The following is a 23,044-nucleotide window of genomic DNA, read 5'->3' on the forward strand; positions in this document are numbered from 1 at the left end:
GTCTCATTACTGAGGGGAAGGCAGGGGGGTGGGGGTGAAGACCCTTCCATCCTTCACCCCTCAACTTCCTGCTCCACATCATGCAACAAGCCCCCAGCCCCTGCCCCAGCCCGGCAAGGGGAACTGCAGCGTACTCGCCTTCATCCCTGCCCCTGTCCCAAAACCAACCAGCCCATAAGACAAACCCAGTATTTTATTCACAGCTACATGACTTTTCTTTTCTAATCCCACTCCCTCCCATTTACTTAAAATTGTTCTTTATGTACATGGTGCTCCTTCACCAGAGAGCGCCCAGCTATTTACAGGCTATGTACAGAGACAGGGCTAGCAGTTCTTCAGTATCTCCTCCAGCTTGAGCATGTCCATGGGGGTGACCTTGGCAACCTCAAAGAAGACCCTGGAAGGATGCATGTTGGTTCAGACCTCAGCTACAGCCCCACCCATCAGGGCCCCACAGTTCTCTGCAGCACACAAAGGCATGGGGTTGTGGTGGTGCCACCCTGCACAGAGAGGGCAGAGCCCTGCGATGCTCACCTGTGTGAGTACTTGGTGCGCACAGCCTTCAGCTTGTCCCGCGGCTGGTATGTGAGCAGGAAATTCAGTCTCTTGACCAGAGGGTGCAGGTCCTGGGAGCGGTACCCACTGTAGTACTCCAGTGTGGGGGTCTGCAAAGTGACAACAGGGCTGGGTACTCTCCGTGAGAGCATAGCCATGATCTTCCCTCTCCAGCCCCCCAAACCTGAGCGTAGTCCTGGAGCATCACCCCCGCACACTGCTCCATCCACTCCCGCACCCCACAGTGCCTCCCCGGGCACCTTGGCAGAGCATGGGTCTGGGTGGGCACTTACCCAGCCACCGAGATTCTTCATGGTGAGCGCCAGCAGCAGGCAGCTGGCAGCCAGCTTTGAGGGGCTCTCACGGGCATAGTCGTACTCCTGCAGGGTCATCTCACAGAGGAAGCGGGCCAGTGTCAGCGTCTCCATGGTGGCACGGGCACACTGCGGCCAGGCAGGCATGCAGGGAAAGGCTCAGCCTCTACAACAATGATGCTTCCTCCCCCTTCTCACCCTTTTCAGGATCTAGTGTTGCCTCTGGGGTACAGGACACAGATTCCACACCCCACCAGCAGCCTCACACCTGGCCCAACCCTTCCTTGTTGTGAGCCCTGGGCCTCAGGGATGCATGTCACCCCCTGGGAAGCCAGCATATGGGGTGTCTGGAGGCACTGTGAAACCAGCCCACCCTCCTGCTACACCCACCTTGGCAAAGCGTCGCAGGAAGCGGTAGGGGATGGGGATGTTGATGTCGAACTTGAGGGTGCTGAGGATGCTCATCTCCATAGCAATGAGCTCTTCCCGCTTGTAGGCATCGTCGCAGATGTAGAGGAAGTCATCCACACATGGTGGGCACCGCTCCTGGTGAGGCACAACCACTTAACACCATGACAGGGCTCACCCTGGCACTACGCAGGAAATCCTACCAGTCTGCAGGCCCTGTAAGGGCTCATGCCCTGCCAGACCCTAAAGGACTGTTACAACACCCAGTGGGGCTTGTGTGTCACCTGCACTGCCCCAGCCTGTGGCAGTGACTCAAAGCCTTGCTTGCCTGAGGGGAGCTTGGATGTCCTGGTAGTCTCTCCGGAGCAGAGAGAAGCCAGGTCTCCAGTGACACCAGGAGACAGGATCCAGCCCATGAGGACTGCATTCACAGCCCTTTGGCACAGGAAGGGTCAACACAAGGACAGGCATGCCACCCCAAGCTGCTCCCAGGGGAATGGCCTGGCACCACAGGGACCTGGCCTTCTTCAATGACCTGTGGGGATGAGGGAGGCACAGCACCCACTCCACCCCAAAACAGCACATGAGGAGTCACCTCAAATTTGGAGGCAATGAGGATGGCAGTGGAGCCAATGAGCTGCAGCTTGTCCCTCATGCTCACCACCTCCACCAGGTAGTGGTCCACCAGCTTCACAGCCAGATACAGCGTCTCATGATTCAGCTCAAAGTTCTCCTGCAGAGAAGGGGGAAGGAGGGAGGTGTCAGGCAGAAGCCAGAACCACCTGCCCCCCCCCTCCCCATTCCAGGGGCCAGAGGTGCCCATGGGGCTAGGCTCACCCCCAGCCTGGGGAAGGGCAAGGTCAGCTCTGAACTGGGGACACCCACAGGAGCCTCTGCCACCACACTGTGATGCCCCCCCCCCCCCCACCAAAACCAGGTTGGGATAAACCTGCAGAAGGCCATGCCCCCTCCCCATGCCCTGGTACTTACCTGCACCTCCACCATCCAGTCCACCAGGATGGCACGCATGTCCCCGCTGATGTCTGGCTGCTTGTCCATGTAGTCAGGGAGTATAAACTTCTCCTGCCAAGGTACTGGCTGTCAGGGACTCACCAGGCACCAGCACCCTCAAGCAAACCCCCTCCTGTCCCATGCAGACCCCCACCAGAGCCTCCAGGCAGCAGGCAGACCTGCTCACACCAGTGCACTCCCTAGACAGGCATCACCCACCTCTCTTCCCCGCATGTACTCAAAGATGTCTTTGGCGTACTCGGCATTGGCATAGGGGTCACCCAGCTGCTCCTTGTCAATGTCCTCCACAGCAGGCACCTGGTGTGACAGAGCCAGCGGTCGGGGGATAACCCTGAGCCCTGTGTGTGCTTCAGGACAAGGCTGAAGTACCTCTGGCCCCCATTTCCCATCTGCCCCCATCACGCTGCAGCCCCACCCTACTCTTTTCCGTAGAAGGTCTTTTGAAGACAGAAGGTTTGGGGGCTTACCCCAAACCCTCCCCAGCTTCACATCACACTGCCCAAGTGTCTGAGGTACAAAGCACTGCACAGTGCCCTGACATCACCAGTGGTAGCCTAAGACCAGCACCATCAGAATGGGACTGGGGCCATGCTGCAGCCCAGGGTCCATACCCTCTCCTTGGAGGGATCCAGTACCTGAGCAGGCACTGGCTCCTCTGGCACAGGATCCTCCTTGGGTTCTGCAGGAGCCTCTACTGGGGGACTTTTCTTCATTGACCTGAACAGGACAAGAACGTGCATCATTGCTGGGAGGAGGTCAGATCTCCTGCCTGATTCTCCAGAGCCCCTTGCTGCCTGAGGAAGGGTCTAAACCACCCCTAGAATATCCCCATATTGACTCTTAGAATCATTTAGGTTGGAAAAGACTTTTAATGTCATCCAGTCCAACTGCAAACCTAATGCTGCCAAGTTCACAGCTAAACTTGCTGTTCATGCAAGTTTAATGCCCCCAAGTGCTGTTTACGCAAGTTTAATGCCCTCAAGTACCACATCCATGTGACTTCTAAACACCTCCAGGGATGGTCAAACAACTGCTTCCCTGGACAGCCCGTTCCAGTGTTTGACAAGCCTTTTGGTAAGGAAATATTTCCTAGTATCCAACCTAAACCTGCTCTGGCATAACTTTGGGCTGTTTTACCTATTGTCTGCCCTCCCCATCTGGTTCATGGTCTCCCCTGCCCAAAGGAAGTCCCCACCACAGCTTGCTCTTCCCCGTGGGAGAGATCCCCTGGTCCTAGTCCCCATCTCCTCTGGTTACTCACTTTTTCAGGTTGATCTCGTTGTTCTTGGCCACCCCCAGAGCAGCATGGGCTCTCTGTGCCTTGTTTGGTGCCACTTTCACGGCCTCCTTCTTCCCTGCCACCACCTGGTTCTTGTGAGACTGTTTGGGTGAGAATGGGGGCATAGAGAGGAGTGCCTTGCAGGAAGACCTGTCCTCCCACAGACAGGACATGGGGCACCCCCAAGTCTGTGCTGGAGTGGATACACAGCCCTGCTCCCTTGGAGGGCTCAAAGGGGGTACCAAATCAGAAGCACTTACATTGGTGATATCCCCGAATGCCGACCTCTTCTTGGGTGCACCCTGGGGTGAGGATGGAGACCTCTTGGCCTGACAGCTCTCCTCCTGCAATAGAAGCTGTTTGAAATGGCAGCCTGCTGCCCCATAGGAGACTCCCACATCCCTCACATGGCTCAGGACTCACCTTTTCAGGGTTAGCATTCTCTGCAGCAGGACCCATCTTGCCTGCTCGGGGCTGCTTGGTGATCACCATCTTGGCATTGCGTGTCAACGGCATCCTCTCCTTCAGTCTCTACAAACAAGCTGGGAGTGGAGCAGGACTTGATGCAGGCAGCTGCCCAGAGACACCCTCACAGGCCACAGCACTTGTCCCTCCTTGGGGTAGGGCAGCAGGGACAAGCACCAACACCCTCCCCAAGCATGGCAGGAGATGTTCTGGGGGTGCAGGGAAGGGCTGGTGTGCTCCTCCCAGGGGAAAACAGGACACGATAGACATGGAGCCCCATGACCCCTGTCAACAGCACCCTGCTGGGAGCAGGGCTGATGTGTGAGAGACAGTGCACAGCCCCCTGCATCCCAGAGAGGGATGCACGAGCTCCCACCGCTTCACACCCCACCCCAAACACAGGGTGGGTAAGTGAGCTTAGGACAACCTCCACACTCCAAAGGAGCAGAAGCCCCCAGGACAGGGATTCCCACCGCTGTCCTCCCCCAGGGAGCTGGGGAACGGGCCTACAGGGGGATACCGAGCCCATAGCGAGCAGCGGTCCGGCACCCTCGAAGGAGGAAGGAGCTCAGCATCCACCCCCAAGAGCAGGTCGCACTGCCCTGCGGCCCAGGATCCCGTAGAGAGCCGGAGACCCCCTCCCCTGCAGCTCCCGAAGGGTCGTGGGTCCTAGAAGCCGCCCTCCCCGGCACGTTGCCGTTTAAATGGGTGCCGCGGGGTCGCTAGGCAGGGTGTCATGGTGGTTCTTGGGCTGAGGTTGGGCCGTGGTGGTGCGGCCGCTGTTCCATCACCCCCTGTGGGATCCGGCTCACCGGGGAGCATCCCCCGCTCGGGTGGAACGACCTCCGCAGGCATCTGGGCCCACTGCTTCTGTAGCGGGCTCGACCCCTGCCCGCAGCCGGGCCTGCCTTCCTGCTCGGGGCTGGGCTCTCTGGCTGGGGGAACGGGGCACCCTGGGCTGGCCGTGCAGCTCCTGTGAGCCGGTGTTGTGAATGTGTGGTTCGGTTCGCTTGGAGAACACGGTCAAAGGCATCGGCAGAGCCGTCTTAACACGATGCCGGGAGAAGGTGGTTTGTTGGGTGCAAGGTTCGCTGTTACCGCACTGCAGGATCACTTGAACACCGTTCAAACCTACCGAGGCACAAACCAGAGCTGCCTCACTAAGAGGTTAAACAGCGCACCCGCCGCTTATCAAAGACCTGCTGCTCGTGAAAGGAGGAGGAGCCATGAGGGTGTCCCAGGCCGAGGGCAGATCCATCACGCCCAGCCGGGCAGGGATGGCAGCAGCAGTCACCAGTTCATCCCCGCTGGTTGAGCTCTGAGGGCTGCAACACGCTGCTGTGCGTGCAGCCTGAAGCGGGGCATAAGGGGGTGCTGCTTAATATGTTGGCCAGGGAGAGAGCTCCTTTTCCCCCCAAAACCCTTGGCAGATTCCCTGCAAAACTTTCCAGATCCAAATTTAATCCAAATCCTTTGGGATAATCCTACACTCCTTTCTCCCCGCAGACAGGGCGATATACAAGCAGCTCTGCCACATCTCTAGCAGAAAGACCTGGGGCTGCTGATGGCCAGGAGCAGCAGAATGTTTTTTGGGTGCTCAAAGGGCTGGTGGGGGCGTTAAACCTGGTTTAGTTGTCCTGGGTTCAGCAGTAGCAGTCATTTTTTTTCTCCTCCTTGGTAGCTGGTGCAGGACTGTGTTTTTGACTTTCGGCCTGGGAATGGTGCTGATAGCACCGATGTTTTCAGTTACTGCTCAAATGTTTGGTCTGGCCAAGGACTTCCTGAGCCTCATGCTCTGCCAGGGAGGAGGGGAAGCCGGGAGGAAGCAGAGACAGGACACCTGACCCAAACTGACCAAAGAGGTATTCCACACCACAGCCCGTCATGCCCAGGATGTAACTGAGTTACCCGGAAGGGCTAGGGCACTGCGGGGTTGGAGGAGGTATCGGTTGGTGCTTGGTTGGGCTGGGGGGGCAAGTTATCGGTTGGCTGGTGGTGAGATGTTGTATTCTCTTCCCTTGTTATTTCCTTTATCGTTATTATTAGTGGCAGCAGTAGTGACTTGTGTTATACCTTAGTTACTAAACTGTTATCTCAACCCGTGGGAGTTGCGTTCTTTTGATTCTCCTTCCCATCCCTCCAGGAGCAGGGGGAAGCCAAAAAGGTGGGGGGGAGTAAGAGAGTGACTGTGTGATTTATGGCTGACTTTGTTTAAACCACGACAAGTCCACATATCTCGGGTGCCGTCAGTACCCAGAAAGGGTCAGGGCTGCTGTAGCTCCAGCCCATCCCATTTCCCCCTCATCCACTTGTCCTCTCAAGCCCCAGCTCCAGTGGTGCAGCCGCTGCTGTCCCTGGCCTGGGAGCTCCCTGAAATTTGCTCACTGCTGGTCTGGAATCCTTGTGGGATCCAGCTGTCTGCCTCTCCTTGTGCATGTTGGAGCAGTACGTCCTCCAGTCAAAAATATGCATCAGGTTCATACTTGCCAGGCAGAGCTGAGACACATCCCACTGCTGATGGAAACAGTGCATTGGCCTGTGGGATAAGATCTTCAGCCAGAAAACCTCCATCCAGGTTTGCCTGTGGCTCTGCGGGGGCTTTGGCAAGCTGCCTGCTTTGGGGCGGGTCCACGTCTGCCCATCCTGTCCAGGCTTGGCATGGGAAGCTGGATTTTCCAGTCCCCACAATACTGCAGGTCCTCAGAAGGCTCCCACTTGTGGGAGCTGCAGCTCACACCTCATGTGCCACAGGGGTACTGGAGAAAAGATGGGGGAGCAAGAACTGGACCCTGCAAGGCAAACCCCTGGGCAAACCCTCCAAGCACAGAGGCAAATCTGTGGTCTCAGTCCTGCCTGTCATCTAAGGATGCTGGAGGCCAGTTTGATGCCAGAGCCACCTAGACTCCCCTTGGGCTCTGGCATTACTCAGCAAACCCCCACATCAGGCAGGATACAAGTCCTTGCCCCCCCTCACTGGAGCAGGAGCACGAGGCTGCTGCATAGCCACAGTGCTCAGCTCTGCACCAGGAGAGCATCCACTGCTGAACACAGTGCAGCTCCAGTGCCCCCCCGCTCCCAGAGACCACCTGCACCAGCTGGACTAAGGGGTGCACTGACGTCTCCCCCAGCCCTCTCTTGCTGTGCCCAGCCCAAGCACTTCATGTGCAGTGGTGGATGGAGAAACAGACCCCGCAGTGCACCAGCTCAAGACCATTGGTGCTTGGAGTGTCCCTGCTGGCTGGCATCTGGGTCGCTGCTTCCATGCATCCCCTTCCTGCAGCACCACAGAGCCTGTGCTGCCTGTTGGAGCTGGAGCAGCCCCCAGGCTGTGGAACTGAAAAGCCCCTATGCACAGCATCTGGGGATGCTTGCTCCGTGATTGCTCACCAAACAGAGAGGCTCAGGCTCAAGAGGAGTGAGGGCAGGGAATCATCATTCATAGGATCCATATGAACCGTTTTCCCCCCCTTTCCCTTCCTCAGGCTAAACCCTTATCCTTTCCCATGCTAAAACAGGCTCAACTTGTTGCTCCTTATGGCCCAGTGCCAGAAACACAGGCAGGAGGCCAGGAGATCCACAGGGAAGGCCGAGGTTTGCCACTTCCTTTTCTCTCCATATACACCACTAATGGCAGGGGTCAGGGAGACATTGCCATACAAGCCCTTGTGTTTATTTACTGGAAAAAGCACCAGTGAGTTACCTCCAGGGCTCCCTTGCCAGTGGAGGAAGCACAAAGGAAAGCCAGGGGTAGAGCACCAGCCCTGTGCTGAGCTTCCTGGGGGAACTGGGGCCGCAAGGCCCGTGGCATGGGAGGGCTGTGCTAGGTGATGCTTTCCCACCAGCTCTGCCTGCGCCCTCCCTGCATCCCTGCTGTCAGCATGCAGCCCAAGCACTGTGGGGTGTTGGCAGCATCAGGGGTGGAAGAAGCAACATCCAAGAAGAAACAGGAGTAAACAGCCTGGGAAGGCTCAGGGCAGCCTTGGCTGAGCATGGGTAAGTACTAAAGCCAGCCAGCATGAGCCAGGAACAGGGAGGTTATCTTAGGATTAGTGCCGTGTTTGCAGCAAAGCAGCCGGCGGTCCCTGGGGCCACCCTGCAGCCCCTCAGCACACCCAGGGACTACCTCTTACCACCCCTGGGTTAGAGTTTTCCAGGCTGGTGGAGCAGTGAATTGATGGCCACACCGGGGCCGCTTGTGGGCCTGCTGCCACTCACCCTGAGGAGCACAAACTCCATCTCTCCCATGTTTGGTCCCACTCAGCCTCCACCCCCACATTGCTCTCCCTTCATTTTCTTCCAGTTCTCATTTGGTGGCCGATTTGATCTTGTGGATGGCATATGGGCTTGACTCCTTCGGCATCCAGATCTCCTCCCTGCCACAGCCCTGGTGTTCCACCGCTCCTTCCATGGCTGCCGTCAGCTCAGGGCTGAAGATGCTGTCGGTGGCACGGTAGGTGCGGGTGAGGCGGCGGAAGGAGGAGTCCGAAGAGCTGTCATCGGGAAGGTCGTCATCCTGCTCATCCTGAAGCTTGGTCCTGCCCAGCTCTGAGCTGCTTCCCAGCTCTGGGTCTCTGAGAGCCTCCCCCACCTCCTGGAGGAAGGTGGTTTTGGGGCTGACAATGCACAGCAGGAGCATGAGGCCTCCGGAGACCCCACAAAGAAAGTAAAGACCAACTTTCTCTGGGACGCCTGGGGGGTGAAGAGCAAAGAGAGACACCAGGGTACATACTGCCTCTGAGGCCTGCAGGTACCAGTGCCTGGGAACCCCCCACTGCTGGGCGTATGTAAGAGGAAGAGAGTAGGGTTGCCCTCTGTAGCCAGGGCTGATTGCCCCAGTGAAAATGGGAGCCTCACCCAACATCAGCACCCACCAGTGTCCTGAAATGCCCCTTTCTCCATATGAAACCCCCATTGGGATGCAGGGTAGGGAGAACAGGTGGAGGAATCGTCTTGCCAGGGACTTAAATAAGCTATTTCCCCTGGCAAGGGAAACTTTTGCCTGCAGAGCAGTGTTCTCCATCAGTGCCCCCACAGACAGGGCAGGAAGGAAGGAGACCCAGCTAATGCCAGTCAGAGAAGGAAGGTCTGCGGGCATGATCACAGCAGCACTGCAACCATGGATGCTGCAGGACCCTGGGGCTCATTCCTCTTCTGAGCTCCTGTTCTTGTGCTCCCAGACCAGCATGGGTGCTCAAGCCAGGGCTGAGTGGGGGCCACCATGGGGCCTGAGCCACCCTCCCAAGCCTGTCCCGCTCCCCCAGGTGCTGCATGAGAACCGGGGAGTGCACGTACCCCAGAGGTGGGCAAAAGCTGCCAGAGTGCTAGTAAAAATCATCCGGTCTTCCCGGAGCCTGGAGGACCTGGGCCCTTTGTACCAGCCACCTGTAGTGGACAAGGGGATGTGAGCTGAGGCACAGGGTACTCCCCAGCGCCCTGCTGCCTACTGCCTGCCCTCATCCCCATGCCACTCTCCTTCCTTCCTGCACAAGTGCTTCTCTGCCTGCAGGATGCTCCTGCTGGGTCCCCTTCTTCTCAGCTCCGAGTGACCACATCCCTCCAGCTGCTGACTGATTGGCATTAGCCATGGGACAGTGATGCTGGGGTAGAGCTGTGGGATGTGTGCCAGTGGTGGGCACCATAGGTACAGACAGGCCAAGGAAGGCCTGGTTCACCCAGGTGTGAACACGTGGCTGTTGACATAGCCTCCCCCTCATGATACCGTGCATGTAGTCCGAGAGCAGGAAGGGGTCCGAGGTGTCAGGGCCCACCTCCTCCAGCAGCTGCTTGGGCACTGCAATGAGAGCACACACGGAGCATCACCACCCAGCAGCCGCCTGCATGCCCGGCAGCCCCACACCTTGCCTGTGTGGCACGGGGCTGCATAACAGGGGCTCCCCTGTGGCCCCAGCCCCGTGGTGACTCTCACCGCAGGTGTAGGACACTCGTAGCTGTTTCTTTGTGCCAGGGAGGCATGGATCCCCGAAAGTGGCCTGGTCAGCAGCCACTGTGCAGTTCCCCCTGCGGTGGCACTTCCTGGAGACCCTCCGCAGGGCATCCGGAGCCAAGCACTCTGCAAAGACATGGGGCATGGACCCGTGGGCAGACCTGCCTGCCCCTGCCTGTGGGGCACTGAGAGGCACAGGGGCAGCCCGATGCCATACTTGTGCCATGCTCTCTGCCCAGCTTCTGTCCCTGTTTCTCTGGCTTGACCCATTCTGGCGTACCTATATGGGGCCCCACAGTGTTCAGGGCATCACACTCTGGTTTCCCCCGCAGGAATCGTCCATAATTGGCAGAATAAATGGCCAGCACGGATTTTGGTCGGCACTGCAGCCTCAGCTTGTCATTTTCACACACAGTTTTGACCCGATGGTTCCCTGGGGTGTGACATTGTGGAGTGCCCCATCACATCCCAAGCCGCAGTGCTGCAGGAGGGCCGCAAGGCGCAGGAGCATCTCAGCTCCGCTCTCTGCCCTTCCCAAGCAGCTGAGGCTGGGGAGAGGCCCTGACAGCATTGCCCAGATCCCACTCCACCTTACCTGGCCGGCATTTGTAGGAAACAATGAGGTACTTGTGTGTGTCTGGGCATGGGTCTGGCCCAAAGACTTGGCTGTGCACTGAGAACTGGCACCACTGCTGGTCCTGACACTCAGCCAGCAGCTTCTGGAGAGCAAAGTGGAACAGACAAGGAGGTGGGTGAGGAGTTCTGAGGCTGTGCTCACCACCTCGGTGCCACCACCAGACTCAGACAAAAAGCTTCTCCCCTCGCAGAGGTGTCCCACGTCTGCTCCCACCCCAAGCCCCCCCCCCCCCCGTGTTGGCTCCTGAACCAGCCCTCTGCACTCACACAGAGCTTCGTGCCAGCACAGTCAGTGTGCACCGTAACGCAGCCCTGTGCAACACCCATGCACCCAGATGCGGCTCTGTGTAAAGCACACGTGCAGCCAACAGACCTCTCAGGCACTGGGTGCCCTTTGCTGCTGCCCACCCAATAGCTTTGGGTTCGGGCAGCCCGCAGGGCTGTTGTCCCAGCCCCCCGCATCCCCCTGAGAAGTGGATTGCCCTACAGCTGGGATCCCACCACCTGCGGTGATGGCGCCCCTGTCTGTCTCTTTGGTCTCCAGACATCTCTGCTGGGTCACATCCCCCATCCTGTGCTTGACACGTAAGCTTGGGAGACCCTGCAGCATGATTTGTGGGGCCGGCATGGTCCAGCTCTGCCCTTGCAGAGCTCCTGGGATATGCAGGATACCAGGAGGGGATCTGCAGCTGGAGCAGGACAGGGCAGCAAAGCTTCACGAGCTCCTGGAGCAGGGAACTGGCCCCTCAGCTCTTGCTCCTCGTCTCAAACTCCACGTTCCCCTTCCCCACGGGCACCTGCATGCAGCTGCAGTTTCGCAGGTCCCAGCTCCTCAAGGAGCTGTAACCCCAATAGAAAAGCAGCACGTGACACCATCTCCCCATCGAGGGACTCTCCTGCTGCCCCCTCCCTGTGTCCTGCCTGCCTTTCCTTCCTGTGCCAGCTACTGCCACCCACAGGCTCTCCTTTGGGCCTCCCTCATGAACCTGCTTCCCGGGGGCTGCCTGAAGGACAAGTGCTTCTCCTGGCCCACGAAGAGGGGCTCTGCGCTGAGCCCTCCTGGGCCTGTCCCGCGTCAACTGCCAGGACCCACCCCAGCTGCCAGGGCTGCATCCTGCTGCATCCTGCGGGATTACTCGAGAATCACAGTTCAGGACGGAGCAGCGCCTCCTGCCTGCCCAGCGACCCACTGCAGAAGGCCATATCCACCCTCATCTCCCCAAAACCCTCCCAGGAAGGGATCCCACGGGTGAATCGCGATGCCGATGGTAGCAGCCTCCCTTGCGGTACAGCCGCCCAGCCAAAGCAGGCAGCCCAGTGACCCAGGGAAGGAGCTGGGTGGGTCCTGGTCCCCGAGACCTTGCCCTTACCAGGTGGGCTGTGGTGGACATGCATTCAGTGCTCTCCTGGGAGTCATTGCCAGGGCTGGGGCAGAGGTTGGGGCTGGGCACGCGACGCCCGTAGAAGGCTCCGAGGATGCTGATGGTGGTCCTGTGAGGGCAGACGATGAGGAGCTGCTCCCCATCACATGTGTGCGTGGTGTGGTTCCTCAGTACCTTGCGCAGGTACCCTGGGTGGGGAGAGAGCACGGTGGCATTGGCCGGGGGGATGCTGGAGCACAGCGGTGGTGGTGCTGAGCTCCTGGCAGCTGGTGGCAGTGAGGACAACCTGGGCTGGGCACGTACAGGGCAAACAGGAGCAGGGTGGACTCACAGCAAATCTCACATCCAGCATTGCAGCCAAGGGGCTAGGGAGCAGTATGGAGCAGCTGAGCTGGTTAGCAAAGGGAAGTGAAAGCTGGAGGCCGAATGACAGGTCAGGAAAAATAAGAACAGAATCCCATGAAGGTTCAAAGGTTTAGAGAAAATCAAGTTAGATGTGGAGACACAGGGAAGACTGAGCAAGGATGAGCCAGAGATGATCACCCAGAGATTATTGCCAGAGCGGGGAGAGGAGGATGCTATGTGACAAGATGTCAAGCCGTGGGCTGGAGAAAGGAAGGGTCCAGCGGCCTCTGCGAGCTCCCACAGTTGTCTGCGTTGGTGTGAATGGGTGTGAGCCACCAAGTCATTCTCTGAGCCCAGCTGACCCCATCTCTGCCAGAGAAGCCCAGTGCATTGGTGCAAGCCTTTCCAATGGGAACTGGCCTCTTCTCTCCCTGAATTCTCCCTTCTAATCCTGCCTAGGTTGTGTCACAGACCCCAGTCCTCAGCTGTGGAGTCCTTGGAGGGACTCACATCCCAGTCCTATGCGAGGGTCCAGGGCAGGACACGCACCCCGACCCTATCCTGCGCTGTGTCAAACTCCCCCAGACCAACACAAGGAGGTGGGAGCTCCAGCATCCAGCCCCATGCTTCTCCTGCTGTCCCTCTGCAAACCAGTGCCAGGCCCAGCTGCACAAAGGGCCCCTTTCACCTCCCTTGCTGCCATGAACCCTCTGTCCCCTGCTGCTGGCATCACGCCCCAGAGGCAGCCAGGGATGCAGCTGGGAGCTGCTGGGAGTTAATCGGGGTTAATCTTTCTCCTTGCAAGTGTAGGATGAGCAAGAGGAAGGGCTGCAGCCCTGAGCAGACGAGCCCTTGCCTTCTCCTCTGAGTGCTGGAGGAGAGAGGAGAGGCAGAGGAGGGTGGATGGGAGTAGACATGCTGTCTTAGCCATATCAGAGCTCCAGTGAGATGCAAAGGTGCTCCATGGAGGGCACATCAGAGCTGGATCAGACCCTTGGGGTGCAGTGCCCACATGAAGAGGGCAGGACAAACCCTGTCCTGTACCTCTCCTCTTGTCACTCCACATCACGGGGTGCTGTGGGCCTCGAGGCACAGGGGTCTCTGCCCAGGACCCTGCCGGCCCCATCTCCTTCCCCTGCACTCATGGAAGCAGCAGGTCCACTCTTGCTGCAGCATCCAGGCTCTTGTGCAGGCTCTGGAGGCACTCGGCTTCTGCCTGGCACCATCTCCAGGCCGACCTTCCCATCACTGAGGCAGCTGGTGCCCGGGTAGTTGGGGCACGATGGGCTGAGGGACATGGGCAAGGAACAGGGGAGAAATGGGTTTCCCCAAGTCCAGCCTGCCCTGCAGCAGCCTCCTCTGCTGCTCCATCACAACACTTTGGGGCAGCGAGCACTTGTGAAGATTTTTTCTGAGTGAAGCCATGGTGAGGAGGCTGCAGGCAGAATGTGAGTGCATCCAGCATGACTGACTCAGTCCCTGCCGGTGCGGCTGTGCCGTCAGCTCTGCCCGGATGAAATCACATCATCCTCCTCCTCCTTCTCCTCCTCCTCCTCCGTCTCCTCAGTGCCTGTGCTGCCGCTCAGTGGTTCCATGATGGATACCTGGGGGTGAAGTGATGCGGGGCTTGTTTGTGCCTGCACCCTCCTCACTATTCCAAGTGCTGTGGCACAAGAGATCCCAAACTTCCACCTTGGCTACCAGTGCTGCCCTTGGGAGAAGGTCTGGCCGTGCCCTGTGGCAGTGCACCTTGCAGCCCCCTCCTCATGAGCGGCTCTGGATGGGGATCACAGTCACCAGTTCCAGCCAGGAACTGGGTAGAGCTTCGGCCCATCTCTGCCCTCGATTTTTCAGAGCAGCAAAGGCTTGCAGAGAAGCCCTGGGTACTCCAGGAGTCTTCAGCTTCACACACCACCCAAGACCATGAGTATCATGTCTGTGCATGGGGGGCTCAGGAAAACTGGGGTCTGCCTTAAGATTTGGTGTTTTGCATTTCTGCCTCCAAATTGTCCAATGGAGCACAGCAGCAGCAACGCAGGAAACGGCCCCCTCACTCACACCAGGGCTGTGGGGCATGTACAGGGTGGTTTTAGACCCAGCCCTGCTGTGGTGAGGATGCAAAACCCCAATTTCTTTTTGGCAAACTTCCTCTGGCCTTCACCGGTTGGCGCCTCACTTGTTGTCCTGAGCCCCCCAAATCTGCTGTTGCCTCACCCACCCCTTGCACCGCCCCCAGCATCCCTCACAACCCTGCCTATGCCCCGACTCACCAGAGAGCTCCGGGCTGGCCTCCAGCCCCACGGCCAGGCAGAGGAGGACCAGGGCTGCTGCTGTCCCTACCAGCCCGGCCATGGCACGAGTGCTGCTGGCTGCAACGTGGTCACAGTGGCGGCTGGCGCCAGGCAGGCAGCATGGGGACAATGGCTCGTTTCTGTGCCCTGCCCAGGCAGGGCCCCTGAGCCCGCTCTGTGTGCGCTGCCAGTGCAAGGGGCTGCTCTGGTCAGCTGGGGCACGCTCAGCACAGGGACACCCCCCCCCGCGGGGAGGGACGGAGGGACGTGTTCCCAGAGGCGCAAGTGGTTCTGTGCCTTGGCACCACTGTCGCTGGCAGCCAGCAGCCCCTTTCCCACACGCCTTTGTTCACCACAGGGGCTTCCAACTTGCCTCCTGCTTTTGCACTGGCACGGTGAGGCAGAAGTCCGGATGCATGTGTGTTGTAATCTCCATTTTGGCCTTCTGAGGAGGAAGGGAAGGGCTGCCGGAGTGCCTCCTTTGTGGAAAGGGCAAACACCCTCCCTGCAAAACCCACTGCGGGCCGGGGCCTCTTTGCTACTGCTCTTCTGCCCCTGCAGCCTCGGCAGGGCTGTATACCGGGCACTTCGACATCCCAGAGGAGGGCACCGGGCAGTGCCCCGCAGCACAGCAGTTCAGTTAAACCCCTGCCTGCTGCCTCAGCTGGTGGCTCGGGGGAATGCATCCGGCTGAGGTCAGCCTCAAGCAGCAGCCGGCAGTGCCAGGAGCCGGCGCGCTCCAGCAGGCTCAGCACCCCTCGGGCTGGGGCAGCAGCAGGGACCAGCACACATCATCCAGGGGTCCATAGCAGGGTGCAGGCAGTAGGATGGGTCCTAGGGGTGCTGCCGTGGCCGCACTTGACGCTCACAGTGTCATTAATTCACCCCTCTCGCTTACTGGGCAGTTTCCTGACCCATCAGGCGCAGTGTCAAGTCCTCCAAATGCTTTGATGGGGCAGAGAGAAAAATGCCTCCCAGTTCCCCACTCCCCGCACAGCCCATGGTGTAAGCACCGCTCTGGGCTGCACAGCAAGACCAAGGAGAAGCATCTCCCTTGGGGAGACTCCCTTGGGAGCCTACACAATCCTTTCCCAGCACGATTGCTTCGGGTGGACTCTCTATCAGGGCTTGTTGAGTTTTAGGAAAGCCTGAGCTTACCCAACCTGGGGGGGCGGGGGAGTGGGCTGAATTGGGATCTCCATTTGTGTAAAGTTCGGTGCCAGATACAAGGTCCCAAGGAGTGAGATGGGACTTGCCCAAGAGAGGAGTTAAGCACGTGGGTGCTGGGAAGCCGTCTCCTCTGGGCCCGCAGCCAGGATGATCTGACAGAGAACACTTCACTCCCATCCTGAGGAGGAAAACAAGTGGTCATCCTTCCTGTGACACAGCCCAAATTCCAGGAACAGGGGGGGCCCTGGCGGGGGTCAGCCCTGGATACCTCCCATCGTCTTGCCACGCACTGCCCCGGCTGGGCTGCTGCCAGCAGCACTCTGGGGCTCCCACTGCACCCTCCTGGGCTGCTCTGCAGCACAGCTGAGGCCTGTGCCTGGCTCCTTTCAACCAGGGGTGCTCCGAGGAGCCCGCCCTGGTGGTTCTGGGCAGGCAGGGGAGCTGTGCTCTTGTGCCTTGGGAGGCAGTGGGAAGGTGACAGCTTGGTTCACCCCCGAGAGAGAAAGAAGTGGCAAGACCTGGGCTCTGGTGTCTGGGCGCAAGGGTGGGAGAATGGCAAAGGGGCAAGACCAGAGTGGAGCAGCGTGAGGAGTGACGGGAGAGATGCTTCCCCTGTAGAACCCCCATTCCCAGCTGGCAGGGAGGCAATGGCAGTGGTGCTGGGGCTGCCAGCCCAGGGCTCCCAGACACCAGAGCAGCGCCTGGGTGGGTGCGATAGACTGGAAGGGGACCCGTGAAAGCATCCAGATAGACCCGTGCTGAGTCACGGCTGGGAGGCCTCACAGCTTCCCCCTCCCCGGTGGCAGGTCCCGGCAGACGCACACCCCATTGCTCCTCCCCGCTTCAAAAGGAAGGAAAGGGCAAGCCCCGGCCCTCCGCGAGCGGGTGTGAGCGCAGCCAAGGTGCTCAAGCCCTCAACCCTCTGAAAGCCTCCCGTGCTGGTGCTCCACGGAGGACAGACCAAGTCAGCGCAGCAGTGAGCGATCCCTCCCCACGCTCCTGGGATGGAGAGTCGGCAGCACAGCGCCACCGAAGAGCCTGAGATCGAGCTATTTGTGAAGGTGGGTCCTGGGGGGGAACAGTTGCTCTTTGGCAGTTCCCTGCAAGCTCATCCTCACCAGGCTCCAGCTGGGTGCGGGTGGTGGGAGCTCGGGAGTGTCTTCACGTCTCAGAAGGCTGGAGACAGGAACCAAGTTTGGGATCACTGGCCATGAAGGCAGCTGAGCAGGTGCCCCAGGGAGGCACCAGGTGCAGGCACCAGTGGGTGTCACACCAGCATCCTGCAGGATGCCCCTGTCTCATACCCTGGGAGCAGCGCTGCTGGCAGCTGGTGTGAGGGGGTAGCGGGCACACACGCGCCTCTCATACCCAAATGAGAGGAACCCCCACCAGGGAGCAGCGAGTGGGAGGGCTGAGCAGCCGCCTCAGCTTCTCCTGTGGGCCAGGGTTGTGAAATGGAGCACCCCGCCCTGGGAGCCATAAGGTGCCACGGTGGGATGGATGGGACAGCTTCACAGAGCAGGTCAAGGGGTTGCTCGCTGGAAATAGGGTTTTTCCCTGTTCAGCAATTTTCTGAACACTTCCCCAGGAATATTTTAACACGAGTTCAAAATATCCTCAATGGCGTGCAGGGAAAGAGAAGCCAGCACTAGTGCTGGTACCCACATGCATCACCAGCGATGCCAGCGGGGCCGCAGGACACGCTGTTAAGTGGCAGTGGCCAAGGGGAGAGAAGCCTCCCTGTGCCACCACATTGAGGTTTCTAGGGGTTTCCTTGTAGCTACTTGTCTTGGTGGTCTCCACTCCTCTCCCGGGCAGCGCGGTTACTGGAGGCACTGCATTGCCTGGCCAGAGGCACCAGCTTCCTGGGAACAGGCACCCAGCAGCACTGAGCACTGCGCGGTGCTCTGCTTGGGTAGCACTTGGGAATACATGTTGGAAAGGATAACCTGAGCCTCTGTGGGAGTGATGTCCCCATCCCTTTGCCAAGACTGTGGCCACAGCCATGCTTGCCAGGCACTGAGCTCAGCTGAGCCAGATCCAGACAAGTGTATTTTCTGGGTGAAAGTAATGGGGGTCTTGAATTCCTTTCTTAGCACTACTTGTTCCCAGGGGTGGCCAGGGAGACGTGGAAAATGACACATGAGGTGACTGCAATGGCGGCAGCATGTTCCAGGGACCTTCTGAGGGAAGGGAAACTGAAAACAAAGCAGCAGCATCCTCAGGACTTCCCCTGTGCCTTAATTTAGTCTGAAAAACCCCTTCTGGCTTGTCTGCTACCAAAGTGATGCTATGCCTCCTCCTGCCATTCAGCACCCAGTTTTACCAAAGTCACCTGCCTACACCATCACGCCTTGCACCTCACAGGGCCGGGGTCTGTCCTGAGACAGCCATAAATCAGCATGAGACAGCCATAAATCATGGGGGGGGGGGGCGGTGCTCCTACAGGCACCTACCCGCACCCTGTCTCTGCCTGGCTTTCGCTCTGGCAAATGCTGCAGTTAACTTGGTGAGAACAGGAGGGTGTGAAGCAGGTCCTGCATCACCTTTGGGTTGGGGCAGGAGGTCCCCAGAGGGCTGGCGATTTTTTGCCCTGCCATGGTCCCGATGAGAGCATCATCCTGTGGCTGTGAGGCTCTCCCTACCCAGAGGAACCTCTGCCCCTCAGCCCCACAAGGCTTTTAGCTGTCCCATGACTGCTCCCTGGGCTTTAGGGTGGCTGCAGGAACTGTGGGCAGGTCCCAGTGGGTGATGAGCACTTTGCAGTGCCTCAGGCACGCAGAACTGCTCCCTCCTCCTACAGTGTTTCATGCTGTTTCACTGAGGGGGAAACCACAGGAACTGCCAAGGAACTTTGGGGTTTAACACAGCTTCGTGAGGCCCCAGAGAGCTGGGGCTAGAAAGCTGCCCCTCCTTGGAGATGCTGCACCAGCCTGTGCTGGGTTTATCCATCATCCAGTGGGGAAAAGAGTGGGGAAGGTCAGCCTGGAGGCTGCCGGCTCTGCACCCTGGCCCCTGCTGCAGCGCCGGAGGGGTGGAGTGGGCGGAAGCAGGGGCAAAAGCTCTGCAGAGGCAGAAGCGAAGGGCGATGACTTCCCTGGCATCGGGCGGGGGGAAGCTGCTGGGGAGGGACAACATGCAGCTGCGAGTGTCCCCAGCCCCTCTCCCTGACTGCCCTGGCTCCCAGTGCTCTCCCCAGGGCAGGGTGCCCTGCTCTGGTGCCTGCAGGGAACCCCTGCGGCTGTGCTCTCTCATAGGAGATCCAACACACAACCTTATACCCCTTACCAAAGGAGCCTGTTGGTTATAAGCTGACCCAGGACACTCCTGAGCAGCAGCTTCCCAGGAGCATTTCTTATTAATAGCCAACCAAAAGCCTCCTGTGTGAATTCAGCTTCTCTGGGTATATCCCAGAATCTGTTTCTTAGTTCCCATTTCCTTTCTCAGGAGCACCATTTCAGGACAGCTGAGCGTAGGAAACACTGCTTAAGAAGTAATTTTCATTCCCCTGGAAGGACTAGAAGGTGTTGGCATGGTGGAAAAGCAGACACCAGCTCCAGTGGAGCCCTCAGTACATCAGGGGTTCGGTTTGATCAGTTTAGCATCTCCTGTAGGATGAGTTTGAGGCTGGTGCCTCTCTCCTGGAGCAGCCGAGCACTCCACAGCCCACAGGTTTCTGCAAGACTCATGGCACTTAAGTGCAGCCCAGCAGAGCCAGGCACAGGTCTCTACATCTTTGCTAATGAAGCATCCCCACCCAGCGTGTCTTTGGGGTCCCAGTGAGGTGCAAGCTCTGGAGCCAGCCCCAGTTGCCCACTCTGGATGTTACTGCTGCTGCTTGACTTCTGCACCCCAAATCCTCCCAGCTCCAATCACCCTCCTGCTCAGCCCCTGCGCTCCAGCTCCCCGGCTGACCTCGAGGCTCATTGCAGAGCCGGGGGTCGTGCCTCCTGCCGGGTGCCGTGAGAGCAGCATCCCCGTGAAGAAGTTGGCGTGGCTGCACTGCTCCTCCTGCACCAGCAGGACGCCAGGCGCGCATCATGCAGGGTCGTGCTTCATGTGCAGCTGAGGAACCGCTGACTGCTCTTAAAGAAGTCGGGTTTCCTGTGAGCCATTTTACCAACTTCCCTCTCTCAGCAGCGTCTGTGCCCATTTTCATGCGCTGGCTGGGGGGGGAGGGGAGGAGAGGACAGGACGGGACGGGACGTGACGTGCCCCATTCATCTTGGCCAAACTCATGAGGTGTCTCAATCCTTTTCGCAAAAGGTATTTAGCTGCTATGTAGCAAGGACATAGGCTTTGCTCCACCTGCTGCTGCTTTCCCTTAGCGATTGCCGAATGGGCATCATGTGGGTGAGAGAGGCTGATGAGGGAGCCCTGCTGGAACACAGGCAGGTTGTCCAAGCTCCTTGCTTCCCCGCTGGTGTTTGTCCCCATCCTGCTCACAGAACAGCCCCTCAAGCACTGAGATGCTGCAGCTGTGTCCATGCAGAGGGGTTGAAAGGGACTGTCTGCACATGACCAAAGCTTTAGGAGCTAACACACAGCTCTGTTCCCCACTGATGCTGCGTGGGATGCCAGCACAGATCCACCACTGCTCAACCCTGCCACCCCTACCCCCTTCTCCTCAAGGCCCAGGAGGCTGCTTGGGTGGTTCTTGGCCATTATCAGCCCTGGGAAAATCACACCTGGATTTATTAAACACAACTGGAGGCAGACGTTAGCAGCACATGAAAACTGTTCTTTTCCTGGCAAATATGAGCACATTTCCCTTCTCACCACCCTCTCCAGCCTGGTCTCCCAGCCAAGCGGATCCTCCCTTCCTCCCTATCCACCGGCAGCCACTCTCCACCTCCTTCCCCTGCCTCCTCCTTCTCCTCCTGCTGGCTTTATCTCACATTTCTGGGAAGGGCCTGACCTCAGGCATCCTGAGGATGCTTTCCCATCTTCCCAGAGGCAGCAGGGTCACGGCTCAGAGGAGGAATCCTGCAGCTGAGCAAGCCCCGGTGGTGGGCCAGGTTCCTACAGCATGGGTGCCGGGGTGCCAGTCTGGTCCTCCATGTACCTTCCTCCTGAGACTGGCTCCAGAGGCTCTCCACCTCCAAGCATCTCACCAGAGCGCAGCCCAGGCACTAAATCCCCATTTCTCTGCTTCCCCTGCAGGCTGGTCTGGATGGAGAGAACATCGGGAACTGCCCCTTCTGCCAGCGCCTCTTCATGGTGCTGTGGCTGAAAGGGGTCAAGTTCAACGTCACCACAGTGGACATGACCAGGTGAGCAGCTCCACGGCCCAGTCCTGGGCCAGCAGTGGGGCAAGACACCCCTCCTCAACTCTATTCCTCCTATCCCACAGCCAGCATGCCAGAAGGATGGGGTGACAGCCCCCACCATGGGGTGCTGCTAGGGGGCCAGCACAGAGCACCAGCCATGTGCCAATCTGTGTGTGGCACAGGAACCCCCTGTGGTCTGGGTGTGGGTACAAGCATGAGGCACTACAGGGCAGACCGAGAGGCTGGGGAGCGCTTCTCAGCCCCTCAAACCCAGTGGCGCATGAAAGTGGGGATGCTGCCGGTGCTTGCCCCATCCACAGCCCCACCTCAGCCTGGCCCATTCACTGTGGGAGGCTGCAGGCACTGAGCCCACTCATTTCCTCCGCTCCAGGAAACCTGAAGAGTTGAAGGACTTAGCACCAGGCACCAACCCACCCTTCTTGCTGTTCAACAAGGAGCTGAAAACAGACTTCATCAAGATTGAGGAGTTCCTGGAGCAGACCCTGGGCCCACCCATGTAATCTCAAGCTCCCTCCTTCCCCTCTGGGGGCGCTGGGCACGCTGCAGCATTGTGCAGTGCCGGGCAGATTGGGAAACCAAGGAAGGGCACTGGGAGGTGCCCAGGGCAGCGCGGGACGGGGCTGGCTCCCACCCAGCACCTGGCACCCTGCTCCGCAGGGACATGGATGGCAGTGCCAGCGGGCTGCATCCCCTGGGGAAGGCAGTGGGTTAGGCTGCGAGGGGAGGGGGCTGGGCTGGAGTGGAAAACAATGGAAGGAAAGACCCATGTCCCTTGGCACTCAAGGCATAACTCACCTGGGAACCACAAGGCTGAATCCTGCCTTTATCCTTGCCCGTACTGACAAGTGTCTCTTTGAAGGTATCCGCGCCTCAGTCCCAAGTACAAGGAGTCCTTCGATGTGGGGAGTGACATCTTTGCCAAGTTCTCGGCGTACGTCAAGAACCCACGCAAGGAAGCGAATATCAGTAAGAAACACCATGATCTGCCTTGCTGGGTGGGGAGGTGCTTTTGTCTGCATCCAGGTGAGGTTAACTGGCGGTGAAGGATACCGCTGCCTTCCCCACCAAAGCTTTCCTGGTGAGCAGAGGTGTGGGCAGGAAGGGTGAAGGCAGCCTCGAGCTCCATGGGGCTAATGGCCCCATGTGCAGGCGCTGGGGAGAGGAGTATGGGGTGATGCTAGTGGAGTCTCCTGGGAGCAGAGGCTCTGGCCAGGGTGCAGTGGTGTGCAGCACTGGTGTGGCTCTGTGGGCTCACCCAGGGCACCGGCTCATGGTGCCTGTCCCCCTGTGTACCCAGGCTTTGAGAAGGCCCTGCTGCGGGAGTTCCAGCGCCTGGACGTTTACCTGAACACGCCTCTCCCTGACGAGATCGACCAGGACAGTGTGGAAGATGTCACCGTCTCCAAGAGGAGGTTTCTGGATGGAGACCATCTGACGCTGGCTGACTGCAACCTCCTGCCCAAACTGCACATCATCAAGGTAACGGCACAGTCCTCGGGCTGCAGTGGGGACAGCCACTCCAAGGGGAGGTCACAAGGTGGGGGGATGCAAATTGTAGCTGGGTCCCCTGTATTTGTCCCAGAGATGAATCCTCCCCAGGCCTGCAAAGTCTCAGCCTCTTACTCTCTTCCCCTCTTCAGATTGCAGCCAAAAAGTACCGCAACTTTGAGATCCCGGCAGACATGACAGGCGTGTGGCGCTACCTCACCAATGCGTATGCCTGCGACGAGTTCAGCCACACATGTCCTGCGGATGAGGAGATCGAGCACACCTATGCCAGCGTGGCCAGAAAGATGACCTAACCCGCAAGGGGCACCTGCCTCCCTCCGCAAGGCAGGGACCGGAGGGGGCTCAAAGCACTGCTGCCCCTGTCCTTCCTAATAGTGCCTTGCTTCACACCACTCCTCCTCCCGCTCCTCTGGCAAGGACCCA

The 23,044-nt window shown here is 58.9% G+C and overlaps 3 protein-coding genes across 4 annotated transcripts; 1 reads left to right on the plus strand and 2 right to left on the minus strand.

The window, feature by feature from the left end:
• Positions 1–175: 175 nt before the first annotated feature.
• On the minus strand, positions 176–4,146 carry CCNB3 (cyclin B3). Of its 2 annotated transcripts, none has more exons than XM_057413849.1 (11): positions 4,012–4,146; positions 3,849–3,932; positions 3,571–3,689; positions 2,945–3,026; positions 2,508–2,606; positions 2,268–2,360; positions 1,873–2,010; positions 1,260–1,415; positions 849–998; positions 535–665; positions 176–397 (listed from the first exon to the last, which is right to left on the minus strand). In XM_057413849.1, exons 1-11 carry the CDS (start codon positions 4,102–4,104, stop codon positions 325–327), a joined length of 1,218 nt encoding a protein of 405 aa, XP_057269832.1. In that variant the 5' UTR covers positions 4,105–4,146; the 3' UTR covers positions 176–324. The 2 variants fall into 2 exon arrangements, with proteins under 2 accessions (XP_057269832.1, XP_057269834.1); XM_057413851.1 differs by having other exon boundaries at positions 535–684.
• Positions 4,147–8,266: 4,120 nt separating this feature from the next.
• On the minus strand, positions 8,267–14,799 carry LOC130601647 (protein eva-1 homolog C-like). The gene is made up of 8 exons (XM_057413848.1): positions 14,631–14,799; positions 12,004–12,203; positions 10,593–10,716; positions 10,278–10,430; positions 9,980–10,123; positions 9,773–9,844; positions 9,346–9,435; positions 8,267–8,742 (listed from the first exon to the last, which is right to left on the minus strand). The coding sequence occupies exons 1-8, from the start codon at positions 14,710–14,712 to the stop codon at positions 8,357–8,359; spliced, it is 1,251 nt and encodes a 416-aa protein (XP_057269831.1). The 5' UTR covers positions 14,713–14,799; the 3' UTR covers positions 8,267–8,356.
• A 1,839-nt stretch (positions 14,800–16,638) lies between these two features.
• On the plus strand, positions 16,639–23,044 carry LOC130601650 (chloride intracellular channel protein 2-like). The gene is made up of 6 exons (XM_057413856.1): positions 16,639–16,882; positions 20,985–21,094; positions 21,483–21,608; positions 21,972–22,078; positions 22,410–22,591; positions 22,753–23,044. The coding sequence occupies exons 1-6, from the start codon at positions 16,826–16,828 to the stop codon at positions 22,912–22,914; spliced, it is 744 nt and encodes a 247-aa protein (XP_057269839.1). The 5' UTR covers positions 16,639–16,825; the 3' UTR covers positions 22,915–23,044.

This window comes from Pezoporus wallicus, unplaced genomic scaffold (assembly GCF_028554395.1).
Source record: "Pezoporus wallicus isolate ANWC-B61680 ecotype Strahan unplaced genomic scaffold, APGP_CSIRO_Pwel_v1 contig_8788, whole genome shotgun sequence".
In the NCBI taxonomy this organism is placed as follows: domain Eukaryota; kingdom Metazoa; phylum Chordata; class Aves; order Psittaciformes; family Psittacidae; genus Pezoporus; species Pezoporus wallicus.

Bases quoted from the DNA above. Each gene is read 5' to 3' on its own strand.
- CCNB3 (XM_057413849.1), bottom strand. From the start codon at position 4,104: ATGCCGTTGACACGCAATGCCAAGATGGTGATCACCAAGCAGCCCCGA. The intron at 3,027-3,570 runs GTGAGTAACCAG...TGTCCTGTTCAG, and splicing joins AACGAGATCAACCTGAAAAA to GTCAATGAAGAAAAGTCCCC. The intron at 1,416-1,872 runs GTGACTCCTCAT...GTGCCTCACCAG, and splicing joins TCATTGCCTCCAAATTTGAG to GAGCGGTGCCCACCATGTGT.
- LOC130601647 (XM_057413848.1), bottom strand. From the start codon at position 14,712: ATGGCCGGGCTGGTAGGGACAGCAGCAGCCCTGGTCCTCCTCTGCCTG. The intron at 10,717-12,003 runs GTAAGGGCAAGG...TTTGCTCTCCAG, and splicing joins TGTCCACCACAGCCCACCTG to AAGCTGCTGGCTGAGTGTCA. The intron at 10,124-10,277 runs GTACGCCAGAAT...ATGTCTTTGCAG, and splicing joins CACTGTGGGGCCCCATATAG to AGTGCTTGGCTCCGGATGCC.
- LOC130601650 (XM_057413856.1), top strand. From the start codon at position 16,826: ATGGAGAGTCGGCAGCACAGCGCCACCGAAGAGCCTGAGATCGAGCTA. The intron at 16,883-20,984 runs GTGGGTCCTGGG...CTTCCCCTGCAG, and splicing joins AGATCGAGCTATTTGTGAAG to GCTGGTCTGGATGGAGAGAA. The intron at 22,592-22,752 runs GTAACGGCACAG...TCCCCTCTTCAG, and splicing joins CCAAACTGCACATCATCAAG to ATTGCAGCCAAAAAGTACCG.